Source organism: Siphateles boraxobius, unplaced genomic scaffold (assembly GCF_051911475.1).
Source record: "Siphateles boraxobius isolate OS27281-9 unplaced genomic scaffold, OSU_SipBor_1 30, whole genome shotgun sequence".
In the NCBI taxonomy this organism is placed as follows: Eukaryota; Metazoa; Chordata; class Actinopteri; order Cypriniformes; family Leuciscidae; genus Siphateles; species Siphateles boraxobius.
Window position 1 is genome coordinate 18,639,771 of NW_027508920.1, and position 23,436 is coordinate 18,663,206.

The 23,436-nt window shown below is 39.7% G+C and overlaps 1 protein-coding gene across 5 annotated transcripts in view; it reads right to left on the reverse strand.

The window, feature by feature from the left end:
* sptbn4b (spectrin, beta, non-erythrocytic 4b) overlaps positions 1-18,613 on the reverse strand; it is a 106,287-nt gene extending 87,674 nt beyond the window's left edge. For all 5 annotated transcript variants that reach the window (XR_013210488.1, XM_077248463.1, XM_077248462.1 and 2 more), the window contains exons 1-4: positions 18,279-18,613; positions 5,861-6,028; positions 4,606-4,757; positions 3,421-3,594 (exon numbers count right to left, since the gene is read on the reverse strand). Coding sequence is in view for 4 of the 5 variants with exons in the window: in XM_077248463.1 (XP_077104578.1) it covers positions 3,421-3,594; positions 4,606-4,757; positions 5,861-6,005 (471 nt within the window). In the remaining variant the exon portion in view is untranslated. The remainder of the gene's footprint in view (positions 1-3,420; positions 3,595-4,605; positions 4,758-5,860; positions 6,029-18,278) is intronic.
* Between the last annotated feature and the right edge of the window lie 4,823 nt (positions 18,614-23,436).

Consider the following 23,436-nt stretch of genomic DNA (forward strand, 5'->3'; position numbering starts at 1 on the left):
ACACACATTTATGTAAGCACATTACAAAACTTCAGTGTCTCCTGAGTGTACCAAGATCATTCGTCATATTGAATTTCTCGCATCATGCAGTCAATACATGATCAATATCTACAACCTCAGAGAACAGCACTGCAAAAGTATGTATCTTAGTCTCGGTTTCCAGTAAAAATGTCCAAAAATCCTTAAAACAATATACATTTACTTGAGAAGCAACATTAGGTTAGATAAGAAGACTTTTCCTCATAGAATATATCTTAAATTAAGTTTATTTTTCTTGCACTGTGAGGTGAGACTGTTTTTCTTTCTTTAAGCATACTTTTTTTTTACAGAGCTGTATGCTTAAAACAAGAGTAGTTAAGACGCAAAATACAAAGGGAAGAAAGGAAATGTAAACAGAACACTAAATTATAATGTTTGCCTTACTGCTTTTCTATTCCTCAGTCTCTCTCTCTCTCTCTCTCTCTCTCTCTCTCTCTCTCTCTGTCTCTCTCTCTCTCTCTGCTGCAGTGTTAGGCCTTACCTGCTGACTGAGCAGAGTGAACTCCAACAGAGATGGGGAGGGTAAAAAATGAGATAAATAGGGGATCGGAGAGATGTTCCGGCATATGTGGAGACAGGATAATAAAGAGGAATATCAAGGAGAGAGGCGGGAGAATGAACGGGAGAAAAGAGAGAGAGAGGAAGAGGAAGAAAGGACAAGAGGTGAACGTGAACGACAGCCCCACCCCGTGATCTCTACGGCACGCTTGGTGGATCAGGTGACACTCCACCTCTCAGTCCCTGCATCCAGAATCACCACAGCATCAACTTACTGGGCTGCAGTCCAACGGCATTCTGGGTAAACTGCCACTGCTTTACTGACAGAATCAAGAGTTGACAGACAATGCAAACCTGGAGCACTTTGTAGTTACATGGACACAGCGCTCTATATAAATATTCAGAGAGATGATTGGAGCAAGATAAGAAGATTCTAGTATATCTTGTGAAAAAGTACACTTTAGCATACTTATTAAGGGAAAAATATACTTTAAAAGAATATACTTAAGTGTGAACTGGATGTAATTATTTCATACACTTGCATATTTTTTACAATTAAATAAAAATGTATTATAGTTAAAATTTATATTAAATCTAAGTGGTTTTTTTTGACAATTTCATAATTACTTCTGTCTTAGAAACAGGGTTAAAATATGATTAATGCATAATGATTTAAAACATACTTTAAAGTAAACCTTTTAATTAGACATTATTACCAAAATTACATGTTGCACTTTTTAAAAGTTTACTTAACCCCAAGTTTCAACAAATAAGGCTTAAGCTTGTCTCAGAGTAAATGCATGTTTGAGCTGTTTAACTGAAAGCAACTTGCACTGACATTTCTTTAGATATGCCTGTTTTGTCTAAAGACATGTTCTGCACACCAGTAATGGTTTTCCTAAGGATTTGTTTTTATTTTAAATCTACTTAAATGTCCTAATTGAGCTAAGACTTAATCATGGCTTAATCTAAGCCCTGTCTGTAAAACCAGGCCTAAAGCCCAATTTATACTTCTGCGTCGAACTTACGCCGTAACAAAGCCGTAGGCTGTGCGTGTACCCTTCGGCGTACCCCGACGTGCACCTCTCCAAAAATGTAACAACGTGTCAATTCTACGCGGACGCAAGCGCTGTGATTGGTCTGCTAGAACCCCTCCCTCGGTTTTCACATGTTCCCTCTGCATGTGTAATTGCGCGTCAATGCGGACAACAACGCAGAAGTATAAATGAAAACCAACGCGTAGTGTTTAGCGTAGGGGCTCCGGTATAGGTCCGACGCAGAAGTATAAATCAGCCTTAAGTGTGTTAAGTTTTTAAAAATATATAATTTATTTCAATAAAGTTCAGTGCACCCTTGGGCCCTGTTTAACCTGGTATTAAGATGCGTTTTGGTTGATCGGATCACAAGTAGACGAGGGAGACACATACCCGTTTACACCTGGTGTTTTAATCCGTCTCTTTTGTCCAGAGTCTGTCTTATTTCTTCGAGGGGAGGGTCTATGGGCGGGTAAATGTATGGGCTTTTTCAGATCTTTTGATCTAATAGACGAAATAAGCTCACGCAATTTACACATGAATATAACCGGAGAAAATAGAAAAACATACGGAGAGCAGCAGCTTTCGTTTCCCCTCTGACAGTCGAGTGCGTGTTAGAAATCAAGAATGGTGAGAGAACATTGTGCTTGGTATGTTTTTCGTCTTCAAACCAAACTTGGATCATCAGCCAACAAAGTTTAAATACCGTCTGGCTAGTGCGCTTCCCATAATGTTAAGGCATTAGTTCAGTATACGGAGAGTAGATGGTATTTTGAGGCTGTTCGAACGCATTCGATCACATGAGCGTTTACACTACGAAAGAAATCTGGAAATGCGTTTTCCACAACCTCTGGAAGTGGTCGAAAGTGGACAAGCTAAAAACGCTTTAGACCTCATTTACACCTGTATTTAGCACCAAAAGGCATCTTAATACCAGGTGTAAACAGGGCTTTAGCTGAAGTCAGGTCAGATCTTGGCAGTGTAAAGGGATAGTTAGGGATAAACCCTCATGCCAAACCACAAAACGTTACCACAGAACTTTAGCAGGCTGCCTAAGCTCTTCTTTTTAACACAATGACAGCATACAGGGACAAGGGCCTGCAAAACTCAGAAAAATCCCAGAAAAACACTATAAAAGTAGTTCATATAACTTATGTGCTATATAAGCGTTTGCAGCTGTAAAGAGGGCACTTGCAAGCACCCATCTAGAATTTGAAAAGAGAAATTGGTCTTTGGAGACCAAATTGGAGAAAGAGACCCTATGGTCTTTTGAAGTTCACAATCACTCGTCTGCTGCGACCATTGTAAGTACACATGAAGTGTGTTATTTGGGACTCTACAGCAGGGATGGGTAATGTCGGTCTTGGAGGGCCACTGTCCAGCAGAGTTCAGCTCCAACCCGAATCAAACACACCTGAACAAGCTAATCAAGGTCTTCAGGATTGCTAGAAATCTACAGGCATTTTTTTAAAATCAGGATTGGAGCTGAACTCTGCAGGACAGTGTCCCCCCGGGACCGACGTTGCCCATCCCTGCTCTACCGTATTTGGCCAACTCCACTGCCATCTATCAGTAGTAATGCATATATTGACAATCAGCCACACAGGCACCACACAGACAGTGATCACACACTCAACAGGAGCCATAAAGGGCAGACAGGGATCACACACACTAACAGATCAAAAGATGCCCACCTCTTTACAGATCAGATCACATAAATCCAGCACTAGCATACTGGAAACGATGGCCCAGAGTTCAGTACACAGAGCTTTCCCTTAAAGTCAAATGATATGGCGGCGGCAGTCTCAAAAATCCCAAAGGAGTCTAGAGAAATCCAAGCAACTCTTACCTGGAAGCGAAGGATGATGGTCCAGATAAGGCCGAGAGTGAGGCGGTGGTTTCCATCAACTATATCATGAGAACCAACATTTTCTAGATGAACCCTCTGCTCTTTGAGGAACTGAAGAGCCTTGTCCACATTCTCCAAACAGTGAATCCTCATCCTGCCTCTCGTGGGCCGAGGCTTAAAACAAGAACATATCGAACACGTGAGCATATTAATCCCTGGAAGACATTTTATAAAGCATAGCATGGATGCTAAATCAGGGATATTATTGTTAACTAAAACTAAACCATTATAAACATTCCTAACAAAAATTTGAAAATGTTGTCACTGCAACTAACTGAATTAAATTTAAGTTGAGGCATTAAAAGTACTAACTAGAAAATAAATCAAAACTTAAAAATAAATTAAATAAAAATGCTAACAAAAAATAATACTAAATTACAAAAGCACATCAAAAGTGCAAAGCACATGCAAGCACAAAATTACTAAAAATTCAAATAAAATAAAGCTAAAAATATGAATAAAAACTATAATAGTAATATAAATTAGGGCTGTCACTAACAATTATTTTAGTAATCGATTAATCGTTCGATTATTTTGACGATTAATCGAGTAATCTGATCTTTTTTGTGGTAATAAAAATAAACCTAAATGTACAATAGCCTTTAAAATAACATATATAATAACAATGAGGCAATAATAATTTGTTCAAATAAGGTATCAAAAGCAAGACTCTGGTTGTAATAAGTGCTTATTTGAGTTACTGTTGCCTTTCTATCAGCTTGAACCAGCCTGGCCTAGAGATTGTGCGTGAAAATCCCAGTAGATCAGCGGTTTCTGAATTACTCAGACCAGCCCATCTGGCCCCAACAACCGTGCCAAGCTTAAAGCCACTTAAATCACCTTTTTTACCCATTCTGATGCTGAGTTTGAACTTCAGCAGATCGTCTTGATCATGTCTGCATGCCTAAATGCATTGAGTTGCTGCCATATGATTTGCTGATTAGATATTTGCATTAACGTGAGTTGAACAGGTGGACTTAATAAATAACAAAATAGGGAAGAAAAGACTATAGCAGCGTCTGTTTCATGCCAACTTTAGAAAGTCAAAACCTTTGGATGGAGAAAAGTTGTTGAACTGGTGTTTTCTTTGGCAGTGCTTTTATGATTATTAAAGCGAGAACCCACCAGCATCTCTCCTGACAGCACCTCCAGCAGTCTGATGAGCATGTAGCCGTCTCTCAGGTCATTATACAAGTCAGAGATACGACAGGACACACGGGACAAGTGAGAGTTCACCCACTTAGTAAAGGTCTTCTTCTGTACTGCGTCCCTCTCATCTGGTAGGATGACAGAGAGACACAAACAAAAAGGTACATATTTATATTAAGGATACACAATCTCATTATTAGAGCTTTTAGTTTATCAATATTGTACTTGGTAAATTTTGCTATTTTTACTTTTGGATTATCTTTTGGATTATCACTTATTATTAATCATTAAAGATAAGCTATTATGCTTTTTTACATGTAAATCTCAGAATTAATATTAATTTTTTATACCATTATCATGCCATTTATAACCTGTCAGCCATAACAAGAAAATAATGATCAGGTACACTGTAAAATAAATTATTTGATCAATAAGTTATAACAACATATATTTTACATTGCTTTAACTAACTACATTGCTCAAAATAAGTTAATCAATTTTCAACTTTTTTAAGTTTCACAAGATTCAACTCATTTTTTTAAAGTCAGTTTAATGAAATTTAAGTTTTTTTACAGTGTAGCATCAGCATTACAGTTAGTATAAACCAAAATTGTAATATGTATAAGGGATCATCCCTAATATATGTGCCAATTCAAAGGTCCATAAGACTTTTTTCATGTTTCATGTCTCTTCTGCTCACCAAGGCTGGATTTATTTGATCAAATCACATAAAACAGAAATATTGTAAAATATTATTAAAATTACCAGTATAATTTAGTATAATAAGTATAATTTATTCCTGTGATGTAAAGCAGTGATTTTTAGCATAATTACTCCAGTCTTCAGTGTCACATGATCCTTCAGAAATCATTCTAATATGATGATTTGCTGCTCAGGAAACTGTTTTTTCTTTTTTTTTTTTAAATAAATATCAATGATAAACAATAGTGCTGCTTAATCTTTTAGTAGGAAATGTATTAATTTTTTCAGGATTCTTTGATGACTAGAAGGTTTAAAAAAAATTAAAGGATTTATTGGAAATAGACATTTTTTCTAACATTAGAAATTATTAATGATTACTTTTGATTAATTTATTGCATCCTTGCTGAATAAAAGTATTAATTTCTAACAAAAATCTTACTGACCCCAAAGTTTGAATGGTAGTACGGTATATATATATTCTCAAAATATAGACACACGCAGACACAGAACTAGCCGATCTTCCACGTACCTGCTAGTGCTTTGATGCGGGAGCACTCAAATAGTTTGGCACTGGTGGTCTCTGTTTCCCAGAATCCTGTGCTTGCAGGCCTGTTGTTGTTGTTGAGCTGTCTCTGGGCCTCAGCATTGTCCAGGTCTGTTGAGGCATTGGCCATCGCGCCTGCTTCCTCAAGCAGCCCTGCATATAGAGTAGTGAAAGTCAGCATCTACAGTACCAGCTAAACAGAAAAGCTGTAGAGCCAAACACATACACACACAAACCTAATAGAATCCAATTGATAAAATGCACACATATACACAGACCTACACACAGATATAGATTTAAAGGGATAGTTCACCCAACAATGAAAATTCTGTCCTAATTTACTCGCACTCAAGTTGTTCCAAACCTGTATGAGTTTTCTTCTGCTGAATACAAAAAAAAAAGATATTTTGAAGAATATGGGTAACCAACCTAACAGTTGACATTAACTACCATAGTATGGAGACAAAAATCAATGAAGGCCCATCAACTGTTTGGTTACAGACATTCTGCAAAATATCTTATTTTGTGTTCAGCAGAAGAAATAAATACAGGTTTGGAACAACATGAGGTTGAGAAAATGATGACAGAATTTTAATTTTTCGGTGAACCATTCCTTTAAGATACACATTTATACACACACCAGACACAGTAAAAGAAGGCAAGGCACTCACAGACAAATAAATGGGAGAAATAGCAACTCAACATTGCAGCTAACTTCAGAATCTTCGGCTATAGCCAAATGCATTTTTGACATTTTGCCGTCAGATTGTATTGCTGATTCGTCATGTGTTATTTAAATGTAAAATTGGAAGGCAGTTTTGGAGATTTCACTATTTTCCCTTTTAAGCAGAAAAGAGCTGTGGTAGCATAACTAGGAAGAAGGCAGCTGCCCATAGGCCATTACCATAGATGCTGGGTTAAATTAAATTCTGACATCATTTACACGACTTGTACCTGAGGGCTCCGCATCACACGTGCAATACTGTACCAGATGAGCTACCGAGAAAGTTTTCTCTAAGAAAATTCATACATAAATATATCAAGCTGTTTATGTGATGCATGGCAAACATACAAATCATGCACAATGGTGAAAGTGTTTTGAGGTCAATGTAGCATTGTGTAAAGAACCACGTGAAAGTAAGTCTTTAAATATCAATAATCTTCCCCTTTAGAGCATGAAATCCATGTGAATAATATGTGAATAAAGAGCTAAATTAATTAAATTATCTCATAAAGCAATTGTGTCTCTTCAAAAAGACTGTATAAAACCCCTCAATTCATATGGTCAGTTTTACTCACCCTATAAAGGGACTTTACACACATAAAGATGCACAAAGTTAGTTTTACAAAAGTACCTATGAATATGTATTACGTGTCAGCTGTTGGGTTATGATAATTGTGTTGTAAAGGTCACATCTTGTGCACTTAATTCTCGCACAAAAGTATCTAGTGTCTAGTAAACAATTTTAAATGAATAAAAATGCTAATTTTTGTGTTATTTTAGTCACTTCAAGTAGTGTGCAATGACTGATGGATAAATAGAAGATAAAAGATCTTATAATTTGAAGTCTCACTTAAGATGGCTCAATACTCTGACAGTGTGACGTCCACTTTTCAACGCACTATGGAGACACTGGAACGTAGCCATGGTTTATGACATGTAAATTAGGTTTACGGCACATAACGTGTTTTGAGTCACATTTGTTGGCCTAGCATGTTGTCTATTGTAGCACAGACACACTGTATTGACTATTAAGCATCCAGGATTGGAATGATTTGTTGTATGAGACCGATATTCCTTTGAAACCACAACAAATAACTGTTCCAGTTCCCCTCAAGCTGATGTACAGTAGCTTCATGAGAGGATGACGTCAAGTGACCTTTTTACAGGAATACAGAACAACTGGTTCAATTCACCTACTTTTAACTACAAATACGAGAGAGCAGATCTTTTTTTCTTCAGGGTCTTGATAAGTGAATTTAGTATGAATGAATTTCTAATAGATTTAGGAGGCTAATCCTTCACCCCATCCCCCTTCCAGAACCCTTTCCACTGCCTGCTGGTGAACAACCAAACCAGCATTGGTGTGCTGTGTGTCATATGTGCAATTTCATGAATTTCTATCCATATGGTCACTGTTCTGATGCTTATAAACAAACACAGAGACTCTTTGACAGGTGTGATCTGCTCTTTTTCCTCATATGTTCATTGAAATGTCAGTCATTATTGTCTTGAGTGAATGCAGCACAAGTGAGTGAGAGCGCTCCCCTCCCCCATTTTTCATAAACCCAAAATCTCGCTGGCCCCATCCCCCTTAATAACACACACACACACACACACACACACACACGCAATGTGGTTTGTTTTCGACACCCTCCTGACAGATATTCCAAATGGCATATCAAGAGATAGAAAGAGATACGCAGAATTGGTTTTGTGTGGTGAATTTATGCCATTTTTTTATTTTCAATATATCTTTGCATTATATATATATTTATATATATATATATATAAATGTGATATATTAAATATACATTTAAACCCTCCTGATGTTTAAATAGACAGTCGTCTCATATAAGTGTTTCAAATGTTTCACAGGAGGCCTAATTTCTTAGATTCTTCAAAAATCATGAGATTTAATGGGAAGGTACAGTATACAGGCCATGTGTTTTGTGCAAAAAGCAATTCATCTCTTTTAGGCATGTTGACGTTTTCCCTTTTGTCAAAGAGAAAATGTTCACGAAAACAATCCACTCAGCCCATTCTTTTGAAATTGAATTTGATTTATGAATGTATTAATAACACAAATATACCCAAAATAGACACTAAACACCTAGCAGAAATTATTTTTTAAAACAGCCAATAAAAAAAGGAAAATTCTCAAATACTCTCTAGCAAAAAGCAGAAGGGGGCATTGAGATATCACCCAAGACAGTACAAGTATTTCAAAAGGAATGACAGCTAGATACCCAAGATAGTTTCAAAGGAATGGGTGTGAGACATGGAAGTTTTCTTATCATATTTAACAAATTCTTTGTGAATTTGGTCAATCAGCGCAGTATCAGTAAGTCTTAGAGTCGTCAGTAGATAATCCAAGAGAGACGTGTGACGCAAGAAGACGATCAAACTAACTTTTAATGAATACCAGGAACACCAAAGCATTACACACTTGAACATAACGTTAACACTAGACAAGGAGCTCAAGAACACAAAGGGCTTAAATACACAAGGGAAGTTAATCAACACAACAGGGAACAGGTGTGCTGTGCAACTCATTAATATTCTTGAAAACGAACAATGACAGGGAACTCACCGGGCGTTTACACAACACCGTTTTCAATTAAAAACAGAACATTTTGTACACGTTTACATGACGACATCATTTTGGAGGCCTGAAAACGCAAGCTTTTGAAAACAGGTTTCAAAGTGCAAGTTTTTGAAAACAATACCATTATCGTCCCCATGTACAAGACAACAAAAACACTAATTTGTGAAAACGATGACGTTGCTGCCGCTGACGCCATTCATGCTAAATACCCTTAAACGTTAAAAGGGTGACATGAAAGATATTTCGCTTTCCTTGGACACGGCAAACTTTTCACGAATATAACTTGACCTCAAAGGCAGACGCAGGTAATCGCATCGATCTCTCTCATTCACTGTCTGTTTAGGCTTTAGTGCAAATCCACGAAGTCTTTACAAATCACCATGATAAACAGTCTTGTTATCATTATTAACTTATTTAACATTCAATACACATGCACGAAGTTCAAAACAAGAAGGGTATAGCCTTATGAACTTAGAAAACACACGAATATCGCAGTTGCTGCGGTTACTTGCATTCCTCCCGCGGTTAGCTTGTCAGTAGCGTGGTACTACAATTTTGCAGTTATTGCGAAAGCCCTACAGCAGAATACAGTGTTTTTCGTTGTTTTTGCGGATCCGTGCACGGGGATCTTTTTGAGAACATTGTCGTCTATACGTGAAAAACGTAAACTTTTCCATTTTTAGTACATTGTTGTCATGTAAACATACACTCATGCAAAGAGGAACAGAAAAAAAAACAACCTAAAACAATTAAAGTAATGGTACATTTACACAACAACCATATACTAAAAACAGAAATGTTTTTCCTTTGCATTTTTCGTGTACAGACGACAGCGTTCTCAAAACGATCCCAGTTCACATGGAGCCTTTCTCCCCCTTTATTTGCAGTTTAAGATCACATCTCCACGTCAGAAATATCGGATCCGGCACAGGACGTCGAATCCCTGCCAGAAGATATCCTGTTTTGTCTGGTATCCAAAACCAGTCAGAAGCCTTTAGAGTTTTGTCTAATACCCAAAACCTGTTAAAAGCAAGTCTGGTCTGATGGTACCCAATATGAGTGTTTTGTCTGGTACCCAAAACTATATTAACAGTCTTCTATCAGCCAAGAATTTGACTGAGAGAGCCAAGAAGAGCAGAAATCAGGAGACGAAGTGATGGTTGTAAAATGAGCAGAGTTGGTTTATTGAATAATCTTAGTTGCGTATGTTTCAATGCTCAGACTTTGTCTGACCAGCACAAATACTGGTGGCTATACCATCTCTTATTCAAGAAGACAAACATTCAACATTCTACGAAACCACACAATCATAAGATTAAACAACAGAAAGGAAATACTAAGTAATGTAAAATATAAAATGACAAATGAATAATAATAATAAAATGATGAATAAATGATAAAATGATAAATGAAGTAATCAAATATGAATAATATGAATAAATGATACATCAAATGACAACTACATAAATGACTACTAATTATAAATTATTATAAAATCAAATCATAAAAAGAACAAAGAAAGTAAAAACACAAAACAGATGTATGGTTGTTCTCTTAAAGTAACACGCACACACACACACAGGTTGCTTTGGAGAATCCTTAGATCCTTCAGCAGCGTCATTTGATTGACAGACAACCAAACCCTGTCTATAAGATACAACTTCTGCCCATATATCCATATTATGGCACAAGAGTTATTCCATCAGTTCCATCAGCAAAGTCCATAAGCATCAATTTCCAAATGGTTTGACAAAAATAAATTTGCTTCCTTCTATATATCACATATTTCTTGCCGAAACAGGAAGCTGGGGCGGAGCTTATCAAAATAGCTAATAGTGTTTAGTTTAGTTTATATCCTGTCAAAACCATGATCAGATATGAACTTGTTGCCCTTTTTTATACAGCCAAGTAGCTTTTACTTTACATCACAACCTACCAAACCTCACTTGACAGCTTGAGCTCTGCATGAAAGCAGTGAAGACAAAAAAATTCCAGCCTTTCCCTTTGCAATCAGTTGATGGCTGAGAGACAAAGTATTGTTAGAGTATTTACCAAATTCAATTGTAGACTGATTTACGCACGCTCCCGAGAGCCTCTTTTCCATTCTGAAATGAATGCTTATACAATGTTCAGGATAATGCCGAAAGAGCTATTCTGTGCTGTAATGTCAATGTGTCTACTATAGAACTATAGTCTCACATAGACAGATCTATATAGTCTAGACTATAAGACAAACATATTTTATATTCAAACTAACATAACAGTGTAATTTGAATGACCTCATTTGTGAACATGATGCCGGTGAATTGCAGAGCTTGCGCAAACATATCCACAGTGCTATGATGAGATGCTTTTTTAACTGCTCACTTCTCACCGTTGTCATTTTTATTGTGTGTTTATTTTGTTATTGAAGAAAGCGCACAGCAAATATTTACATATTCATCTAAACGTCACTCTCAGCAGTGTGGATGTTGTGGGATGTTCGTTCAAAGTGTATCGCTGCAAAGGTATTTCCGACTTCTTTTTACTTATAAGCAAACAACAAAAAATAACTTCGCCATGAGTATATTGTGCAATGAATCACATTTAGTCTCTAGTGCGTTACGTGTGCACGCGTGCAGTTCACTTATTAGCCACTGGTGTCGCTAATAACAAGGGTATGTGACTTCTACACCCCCTTTAAGTGTTTTTAATAAACAGACATAAAAGTATATTTTCTTAAGGGGCATTTATTTAATTAGTATTATATTATCTTATCTTAAAATTATACTATTAATATTTGAAGTGCACTACAAGTGCACATTCAATAAAATTAAGTGCACATCTTTTCACAAGGTTTCACATATTAATAATTGGCTAAAACACACATATTAAGGTATACTCTCAGAAAAAAGGTACAAAAGCTGTCAATGGGGCGCAACCCTTTCAAAAGGTACTAAAATGTACAAATATGGGTTTCACTTTATTTTGATTGTCCCTTTAACACATTCTGTTGCACCATGTCTATTAACTCTCATTAGAGTGTTAGTTGAATATTAGTAGATTTTAGAAGAGGATAAACTAATTACTACAAAAAAAACAAACAAAAAAATGTGCTTCCTGCGCGTTTTGATCTCACAATTTGCGTCACGCGCACTGTACGCTGACCCTCGCATACACCGAAAAATTAGGGGTGTAACAATATATCGTGTCACAATATATCGCAATACAAAAATGCAACAATATGTATCGTGGATAGTGACAATTTGTATCGTGGATAGTTCACCCAAAATAAAAATTACTGTGTAAGAAAAAATGCAAGTTTACAGAGTTTTAGTGTCAGTGCTACATTAAACTTCTATATATAATGTTGAATAAAATCTATAATAATGCAATGGGGGATAATTGTGGGTCCTGATGATGCCAAATGTCTGATGTTACCAGTAAAAAGTGGTCTACATTATTTTAAATATATCTAGTCAGTGACAGAGTGCAAGTTCAACGAAAATAATTTGTCATTTTAAGCTGTATTTTCATTTTCAGAATCAAGAATATTTTTATTCTGGTGTCACTATTGTCCTGAGCATTGAGTTTCCAGCACCAAGTCCAAGCCTATTTATTTTCACCCACAATGTAATATCAAATTTAGCATTTCAAGCAATAGTAAGTTTTTTGTTGACCTTTTATCATATGTCTTGTAGTATCGCAATAATATCGTATCATGATATGTATCGAATCGTGACATGAGGTTATCATTACACCCCTACTAAAAAGTGAAGTATATTTTGGCCTTTATAATAAGTTGACATAGTTGCAAAGTTACTTATAGTAAGTAAAATGTCTGTTGGAGGAGCATCACATATAGCGTTAGCAGATATTAAGCAGAGTCTACTAATACTCTAATGAGAGTTAGTTGACATGTAGTTGCAAAGTTACTTTTAGTCAACAGAATGTTTAAAAGGGACCATCTAAATAAAGTGTTACCCAAATATGTACTAAATATGCACCCTTAGGGGGTTAATAAGGTACAAAGGTGTACCTTTTGTAAGGGTACCACCCAAGTGACAGCTTTTGTGTCTTTTTTTCTGAGAGTGAATGAAACAAATTTGCAATGTATCTTTTACACAACCTCTGTATCCGATAACATCCTGAGTCAGTATAATGTACCCAGGGTTTCCTTTCCCACTTCTCTGATGCCACTAGTAACGGTTTGACCTCGTGTCAGGCTCTCTTGTCATTACTGGGCCGATCGGGGCTTTCTTCCTCCCCAGCACCTGGTGTCCACCGACATGACAGACCGCAGGATCTAACTGGCATGTGTTTCTCTCTGACAAACAAACACATCTGTGAGAGAAGCACAAGACTTCAGGCGTTCTCACATTCACAATTAACTCCTCACAAGCATCAGAATCAGAGAAGAATCAGACACAACCGCACCACACACACACACACACACACACACACACACACACACACACACACACACACACACACACACACACACAGAGTACATTTGATTTAGGTCACTTATCTTCTGAGGTTTAAGGCAAAATCAGTAGTTCTGTTTGATGGACTGCAGATGTGTCGAAAAGGCCTGTTTGTCTTTGGAGCTGAAGCCTTTATTCTACTCTGTTCCTCGAAGAGCATTGATCATTATTATAGAGCTTTGGCTGTGCTCTGGACCTTACTCGGCGTAGTAGACAGTATTTCTGGTGGGGGGTTTTTTAACATAAGAGAAAATATGATGCAAGACATCACAATAACCATAAAGGTCCTTCGAAGTAGTCTTTATTTATATTAGGTAGCCTATATTATTTATAAGTAAACCCTAATCTTAACTCGTTATATTTTGTTTCATTTTCACATGGGCTTTTTTGAGTTTGACTTCCATCCCCAAGGTTGAAATACCTTTCACCAAATTAGTTGGATAAACAAGCTCAGTTTACTAAAATAAAAAATTAAAATTATAGTGTAGTTTTATCTTTAGTGAAAATATTTTTTTTTTTCAAATTATAGCTAAATTAGATATTGTATGGTGAAATTAAGGCAAAAATATTATATTGGTCTACATTAAATAACATTTTGGCTTATAATAAATAATCTTACTTTTCATTCATGTATTTGTCTTAGGGAAAATTAATATTTTTGATTAATATTAAAGGTGTCATGACGTGAGAAATCAAATTTGCCTTCATTTTTTTGACATATTAACAGGTCTTTGAACAATTAAAACTTTCTGCAAGTTTCATAGCTTCAAACCTCCTCCTCATTATTAATCAAAGCTAGTTTTGATATTGAGGGATTTGTGACGTCACACGGGCAGACATGAGCAAGACATCGACGAATAGTTATACATCATCACAACATAGGCCCCGCCCACTGGCATTCGTTGCGTCTAAAGCCAATAGAATCCATTATAATCACTGACGCTGTCTACACTGGATACAGTACAGATGCCCACAGATGTCTGACGACAAGAGAACAAATGAAAGAGTAAATGGAAAGGAAGAGGAACGTTCACTGCCTTTGACGCGTCCCGATTAAACAGCTCTGTTTGTACACTTCAGAAGGATCCCAGCATCAGGAATTTAAATGCTTTTCCGGATCACTTCTGAGGATTATATGTTTGTTCAGAGAATTTGTTTGTCAGTGTAATGGAAAGTTCGTAAAGAAACTTTTGTTGACAAATGGAGCAGCCAACTGCACTGCAGCGGCATCACAAACCGTATGTAAATGATATTATAACGCTTTGTCTGTAAATGATAGTTCTATATGGATAATGTTTTCAAAACACTTTCTTACGTGCAACAGAGAGTGGCTGTTGATACAATTTCCTATGCAATGACGTTAGCCAATCATAACAGCGACAGTTTACTGACAAGCCTTAAAGGAGCCGCCCCTTAAAAACGGATCATTTCCGTCACAGGGTCAGAATCAGGGATGAAAATTAGATATATTTTTTAAAGTTGGTGCAACCAAAGTATAATTTTTTCAGTGCATATGGCGCTGACAACAAGCGCTGCAGATTCTGCCTGGGCGTGCTTATAATTAATTAGCTCTTTTTAATTTATCAAAGCAGCAGGTATCATCCACCCTGTCTCCTCACTGTCAATATATAAGCATAACAGGATAAATCTGCATTCATACAGCCTAATCATGACATCATGTTCCTAAATCGCTTTCCATCTTCAAGACAATGTGAGGCAGAGGGACAGACGGGCTGGACGAGGATAATCTGACAGGAGAATCCGCCTCAACAAGGACAGCAATTGCCCTTTAAAAAGGACATTCTACATTTAAACTCAAATAGGTCAGATATAGATCAGGAGCTGGTGCTTCTTCCCAGACTGTAAGGTTGCTTTCAGGGGAATAAAAAAGTGATCCAGTCCTCGAAGAGACGAGAAGGACCTGAGGGAGATCATGCCATGCTGCATTAACATGAAGGCCGTCACTCCCTGGGCTGAGGACTTCTCTCTCTCTCTCTCTCTCTCTCTCTCTATGCTTGCTGCCACCTTCTTTCATTTCTTGATTACATTAAGTTAATATAGACATCTTGTTGAATTTATTCGACTGAAAAATCTGCTTGGGGATCAATGACATCAGTAGAACTGGACTACACTGGACATATTCCCATATACACAAACCTCTTTGAGTAGAATTTCAGAAACCCAATATGATTTGATTGATTTTAAAAGACAACAAATGAGTATGTGCAACAGTAAACGTAAGAGCGCTATGACATCACACAATACTCACAGGTCAAACACTTGTTGTTACAACATCCATTGCTAATAAAGCTAGCCTTCAATCTCGTCACTGTGAAAGACACATATAGGCCTACACCTCTTATTTAAAAAAAAATATGCATTTGCATCAAACCAACTGGATTTAGAAGTATAAAACAAGTAGCGTTTGTAGCTCTGTAGTCTAAGCAAAGTTGTGCATCAACTAATTCAAACTATTTGAAATTTACAGACAAAAAAAACATATAATGACATGTATGTACAGTATATCCTGACACTTGGTTTCATATAACTGAGATATTGTGCCTTTTTTAGACAGTCCAAAATATTATCAAAAGTACAAATAATAATTCCAAAATTGTATTTGTAAAACTATTGATTATTAATTTAGTATATACATTTTTATTGTCACAATTGTTTGCATTATTTTAAAATTTCATTTACCATTTTCCAGTAATCATAAAACATTATTATTGCTATTATAATTCCATTTATTTCACCTACTGTATGTGCAGCATTTAAAGGCATACAAAGTGCCTCGAAACTCACAGGCTGCATCCGAAATCACATACTTCCTTATTATATAGTAGGCAAATAAAGAGTATGTGACAAAAGAAGTACTGTATGTCCGAATTCACAGTACTCATAAAAGAGTAGGTCAAAAGTACCCGGATGAACTAGCATACTTCTTCCGGTGAGATTCTGAAGTGTGCATATGGACACTTTACTATCCCATGAGGCCACAGGACAGGATTTGTGAATGGCAGTGAAGCGACGCAACTGGCGCTGGGACGTCATGTGATGAGGGCATCAAGGTGAATGTAATACATTCAAATTACATTCATATAGAACATACTTTTTTAGCGGTCGTGAAGTAATTACTTATTCAAAATAAGCACCTACTCAAGAGAAACGTGATTTTGGACGCAGCCATTGCCACTAAAACAGGAAGACAGGCTGGGGCATATCGAACAGCTCCTTTTTTTAAATAGCCAATAGCGTTAAGTTTATATCACAGCTCGGCCAGAGCTACTGAGCTCAGTAAAGCCGCAGTTTCCTCATTGGACCGGAGCAGACTGTGCACTGTGGCGGTTTGTGTGACACTAACGTGAAACCAGACTTCATTCACCCCAATGTAAAGCATATTTACACTGTCTGAATAGTTCCCTATCCCCTATTTAGTGCACTTTGTGCCAATCCCCTATGTAGAATAATGTAAGTAAATGTGTGAAGAGTGACCGATTTTAGCTGCAGCTTCAGCGTCTATTTATAATGTAGGGGGCGGAGCTTTAGATTCTAGAGAGCATTTGATTGGACAGAAAATCTGATGAAAAGCTCAAGTGCAGAGTGATGTCATCAAAATCATTTATCCATATTGGCAGAACTGAGAGACTGTACGTTTTGAATGCTTATATTTCCTAAATGTGAATTTTGTCATTGTTTTCGAGCACACTAGCTTATAAATAACAGTAGGGCTAACATAGTCATACTAAAAGCCCAATTTTGATTTCATGGGGACTTTCACAATCTGTATGAGTTGACCTTTTTGTGGCATGTGCTGCTTTCGGTGCAGCTTCTGTGCTTGCAGTTGAAATATACAGTACATCAATTTCAAAGACAATACAACCAGGAGCAATGCATGATCAATGCAGGCAGCAACATAACCTACTGTTTGCATTTAACCTTAATATGACTCAAATGTCCTGCCCCTCTGATAGTAACTAATACCACTGTAAATCACCTCAGACTATCCTTGTATGCTGCAGAACTGGTCATGCATGACAGCAAGTGTTTCATGTTTTACACTGAAAGTACACTGCTACTAATTCAGGACACATACTATGTACTATACTATATCTATATTGGAGCTGTAGGTGCAGCTTTAACATGGATGATTTATTTCTTTAATGCCTTTACCGCATTGTTGACCAATATTCCCATCACCGTGAACACCCAGCGCTGTTTATTCGCATCACCTTACATATCTAATGTTCATACCGCCTTTGTAATGTTTTATTCCATTCAGGCCTGACACTTTATTTGAGCTTACAAGCAACTTTCCTCAGTGTTGTCCAATGTGCAGTGAGTTGGAAAATGCAGCACCGTGCAAATATAAATACCAGGCCTTTTTAAAACACAAAACAAACGCAGCTGACATTTAAAATAAGCACTCCACCACTGACACTCGACAGTGAAATATCGGTTCAAGACACGGCCCAGAAATGACTGCAGTGTGTGTCCAGCACAGGCCGGTCGCTGCATTCACCATACAGGAATCAACGGACGTTACAACAATGTATGTGTGAATCACTGTTCTCCAGTACAGAAATATGCGATTCACTGCGTCCTTACCTGCACACCCACTCCTAAGGATGAATGATTATTCCACAGATCAATGCAGTAAGATGCTTCTCATGCGGTGTATGAATAATCCCGGATGGATTCCGCGCTGTGTCTTTTCTCTGGCATACTTCAGTCAGGTACACGGCGCGCGGATGCGATGAGAAGGGGATGCGTGGCGCAAAACGACACTCGGTACATTCGATGACACCGGTCAGTACGCGGCTTCTTCAAGGGTGATGTCACGCGCATCACATTCAAAATGTGTCTGAGGCCAGATATGCTTGCTCGGTCAGATCGCCGGTGTGCTCGGATATCCCGTGCACCGGATACACGAGCGCTCTCTCTCTCTCTCTCTCTCTCTCTCTCTCTCTCTCTCTCTCTCTCTCTGCCCCTGCGCTCTCAATAACGCGGAGGATACAGCAGTGATGGGGAAGCCGCGCGCGCACACACACACACACACACACACACACACACACACACACACACACACACACACACACATTGAGAGATACAGACACACTGGTACACTTATCTTTGTGAGGACTTCCCAAAGCCATCTTTTGTCATGGTTAAAGTATAGCTAGTGTTACTGATCTAGCATTTATGATGAACTAAAATATATTGCTATTGATCTTTTATGCTATATATTTAAATACATTTGCTTTCGAATTATATTTGTAGCTGTTTGGTATATTTAAAGTCAAATTTTATTAAGTACACATTTTATTCCATTAATATTATAATATTTGAAAGAACAGGTTTTAAACATACTTTTAAGATTTGAATCAGCGTACACTACAAATACAAAAGTTACAGCACAGTCACAGTTAAGCATCAGTCATCTTAAAATGTGGTCCTGTTTTATCATACTTCATTATCCTGGTAAATAGTACGATACTATATTTAAGGACGGTATAATGCAGATTCTAGTAGTTCGGTAAGGCTATATTAATATATCATATCAACATATTCATAAAATAGCCTATATGACTATGAACTGAATATAGAAGAACAAAAACATGATTTTTAACCCTGATTTGTAAAGCCATCCTCTCTAGTAGGCTATGTGGATGACAAAGGCGCAACCGACTTTACTCTCCTTAAACCACTAGATGGCACAAAAATTCACCTTATCTTAAACGGTTAGTTCAACAAAATAATTTAATTCTGTCATTGTTTGCTCACCCTCATGTCATTCCAAACACCGTAATTTTTTATTTATTTTTATAATTCATAAAGAGATTGTAAAACGAATGTATTTGAGAGGTTTAGTCCATATTTTGTGAAGAGACACGATCAATTTACATGATGAACAGATTGAATTTAGACTTTTATTCACAAATAAACATTCATCAACGCACACATCCATTGTGGTAAACGGAAGCTCAAGCATGTTCTCTTGACGTGCGAGGACCCGAGACAGTAAAAGGCAAGAACCAATGAGGTTCATTCTGGTGTTACGCAGCACGTTTGAGCTTTCCACAAGAACCAATGAGGTTCATTCTTGTATGTCAATCAGGTTCAGTTGCTTCTGTTAATGTTCGCTGATCAATGTTTAAATGTCATTAAAAGCCTAAATTAAATCTGTTCATCATATAAAGCGATCGTGTCTCGTCAGAAATTTTGGACTAAACCGCTCAATTTATATGGATTAGTTTTACGATCTCTTTATGAACTTTTTGTAGCATCAAAGTGTCAGTTGCATAGCGGTCTAAGGAGGGACAGAAATGAAGATATTTTTGTTGAAATCTGAGAACTGTGTTCTGAAGATGAACAAAAGTCTCACAGGTTTGGAACAACATGAGGGAGAGTAATTAATGATAGACTATTCATTTTTGGGTGAACACTCTTTAAAGGTGCAGGGTGTGATTTTAGCGGCATCTAGTAGTGAGGTTACGAATTGCAAGCAACAAAAGTTACGGTGGCCGACAGGAAAATATGTCATCGTCTGAGACCGCAGAGAGTAGCCAGTTCAGCAATGAGGTTTCTTTACATGGATAAATTAAGAAATTATGTTTACTTAATTATTCAGTAAAACTATATGTTATTGCGAATATTATAGTTCCCTTTCGAGAGGTCTCTCCTATTGCGTAAGTAGCTTACGCTATGGGAAAACTCCTTTTCTCGAGAATATTGAAGTCTTTATGTAAAACGCATTGCAGCTGCACAGCTGACAGCAATGAACGAAGGCAGCTCGGTCATTGGCTGTGCTGCGGCAACTTGCTCGAACCAATGACGGGGCGACTCTGAATGCGCGACCAATGAGCGCGCTTCGCGCCCGCGCGCGTCAGAGCCCGCCAAGATGGGCGTGGCCAAGAGCTATATATTGGGCGCCCCGTCATGAGAGTTCTTTAGATTTAATCTCCTTCAGCGAACACCTTCTTCGCTGGATCCTCCGGATTATTGAAGCTTCGCCGTCGAAAAGCATACCAGCGGGATTTGCTACGAGGACGTCGGCACCTTCAGCCGCCTTCTAACGCGATTCTACTGAGCCATCCGGCGTACTGCTCACGCAAGTATTTACATCTGTTCGCTCTGCGACACTTGTAAAAGAGCAAATTTTCCAAGGCGTTGTTTCAAATGCCTTCCTGCGCGTCGTGCAGAGACCTTCTCCCGGACGGGGATCGTCACATCATCTGCGCTCGCTGCCTGGGCCGGGACCACGCAGAAGCTGCTTTGACCAAGGGCGGATGCCCCGAATGTGACGACCTGGGTCTCTCCGCACTGCGGGCTCGCCTCGCCGCTTTCGCCGTGAGCGAGCCCATCGCCGCCATCCCTCTGTTCGAGCCGCGCACTAAGAAAAAGCGCCGCTCACAGAGGCTTCCTGAACCTGAGCTCAGTGACGTCACGCCGAGCCAGTCTCCGCGTGCTTCACCGCCGCTCTTGCCTTCCCCACCGCCGGTTCAGTTCACCCAGCCGGACCCACACCCCTCTAGCAGAGCGGTGGGCCTTGTGACTTTCTGCGCGTCCGAGGACGACGGGGGAATGGATGACAGCTTGTCAATCGACGCTGCATCGGACGACTGGCCGGGCTCCACTCTCGACCCCGCCCCGTCGACGCTAGCTAGCGCGAGCGGGGGCTCCACCATGGATAGCGAGATTATCCGCGTTCTCTCTAAAGCCGTGGAAGACCTCGGGCTCGATTGGTCTTCTCCCGAAGAACCAACCCGGAGCCGACTGGATGAGTGGTTTCTGCAGGGGCGCCAGCAGGCCCCTCGGCAAAGGCCTTCTCCCTTCTTCCCGGAAGTTCACGACGAACTCACCAAGTCGTGGAAAGCCCCCCACTCTGCGCTCCTAAAGCTTTCTTTTTCTTCCTCGCTCTCCTCTGTGGACGGCGCGAAGGAAAGAGGCTACGAGGGAACACCGCCCCTCGAGGAGGCCGTGGGCAATCATCTCTGCCCGCCCTCCACCACCGGATGGAAAGCCAAAGCTTCCCACCCCTCGAAGCCCTGCCGCACTACTTCAGCTCTCGCCGGTCGCGCCTACGCCGCCGCCGGCCAAGCTGCATCAGCGCTTCACTCTATGGCGGTACTTCAAGTGTTCCAAGCCAAGCTTCTCCGCTCTATGGACGAGTCTGGCCCCGAACCCGAAGCCTTTAAGGACCTACGCAGCGCGACTGACATAGCCCTGCGAGCCACGAAGGCCACCGCCCAGTCTATCGGCCGTGCCATGGCTAATTTGACTGTTCTCGAGCGCCATCTGTGGTTGACTCTGACTGAGATGAAGGACGCGGATAAGGCGCCATTTCTCGACGCGCCTATCTCCACCAGCGGGCTGTTTGGACCGGCGGTTAAGGGTTTCGCCGAACGCTTCACTGAGGCCAAGAATGCTTCACAAGCTATGCGGCATTTCCTGCCCAAGCGCTCCAGCTCATCGCAGAGCAGACAGAGGCCGCCGCAGCCGCAGCGGGCTAACACAGCCCCCACCGCCTCTCAGCCCGCGCCTCAGGCTGACGCTCGACGCCGCTCGCGCTCTCACAACCGCAAGCCGCCTTCTGAGCGACGGGGTCCTCGGCCCAAGATTGTGCTGAACCCCGAGCCTCGAAAGCCGTCCTAGCCACAAGAATGAAAAGAGAGAGTGCGTATCTCGCAAAAGCCGGACCACTCTCTCTGCAAAAGCTCAAGCATTACCCAGTCCCCTTACAGGCGGCTGGATATGTTCATACAGCAGTCAATGGGCCAGTCACAGAGCTCGCTCACCTGCAAACAAACGCCGTTTTTACGGCGACGCACAGAAAACACAAAAAGAGTCTTTTTCTGCCTGTGTCACTAAGGGTTCACATGTCCACAAAGTGTGCATTCCCAGATACTGTCAAAACAGTGCCAAATTCATTCCCAGCTAAAGCTGCGCACCCCATGAATGTAGATCAAGTGCCTACGGTCATGTACGCACCACTACACACAAGCACTGTTCACACAGTTATAAATTCATCCCCAGTAAAAGCGGGAAACATTATAAAAGTGACGCGTGTGCCTACCATTGTTTATGCACCCCCACTTATAAACACTGTCCTTACAGTGTCAAACACAACCCCAGCCCAGGCTGCGAGTTTTACAGACACAGCGCGCGCTGCTGTAATCACACACGCGCCCATTCACTCAGCTGCTCAGCGCGCGCCCGCGCCTCTGAGAGCTATGAGCTCAGGCGATTCGCTGGCCGGGTCCCTGCGTCACAGCGGCCCGCCCCTAGCCTGTATTCAGCCCATATCTGTACACGCAGCGGCATGGGAAAATATTCCAGATATGCCGAAATGGGTATTGAATATAGTAAAGCACGGATACTCGCTCCAGTTCGCTCGCAGACCACCACGTTTTACGACTGTGGTCGAGACGAAAGTGAGAAAAGAGTGCTCACATGTTCTACGCACCGAGGTGCGCAAACTAATAGAAAAGGGCGCTGTGGAAACTGTTCCCCCCTCTCTGAGCGAGGCAGGTTTTTACAGCCGCTATTTTCTCGTCCCGAAAAAGGATGGCGGTCTCCGCCCCATCCTAGATCTCAGACACCTGAACAAAGCACTAATGATTCGCTCGTTCAGAATGTTAACAACCAAGCATATCCTCGCGCAAGTACGCCCAGGAGATTGGTTTCTCTCAGTGGATCTGAAAGATGCTTACTTTCACATTCCAATAGCGCCCCATCACAGGCCGTTTCTGAGATTCGCTTTCGA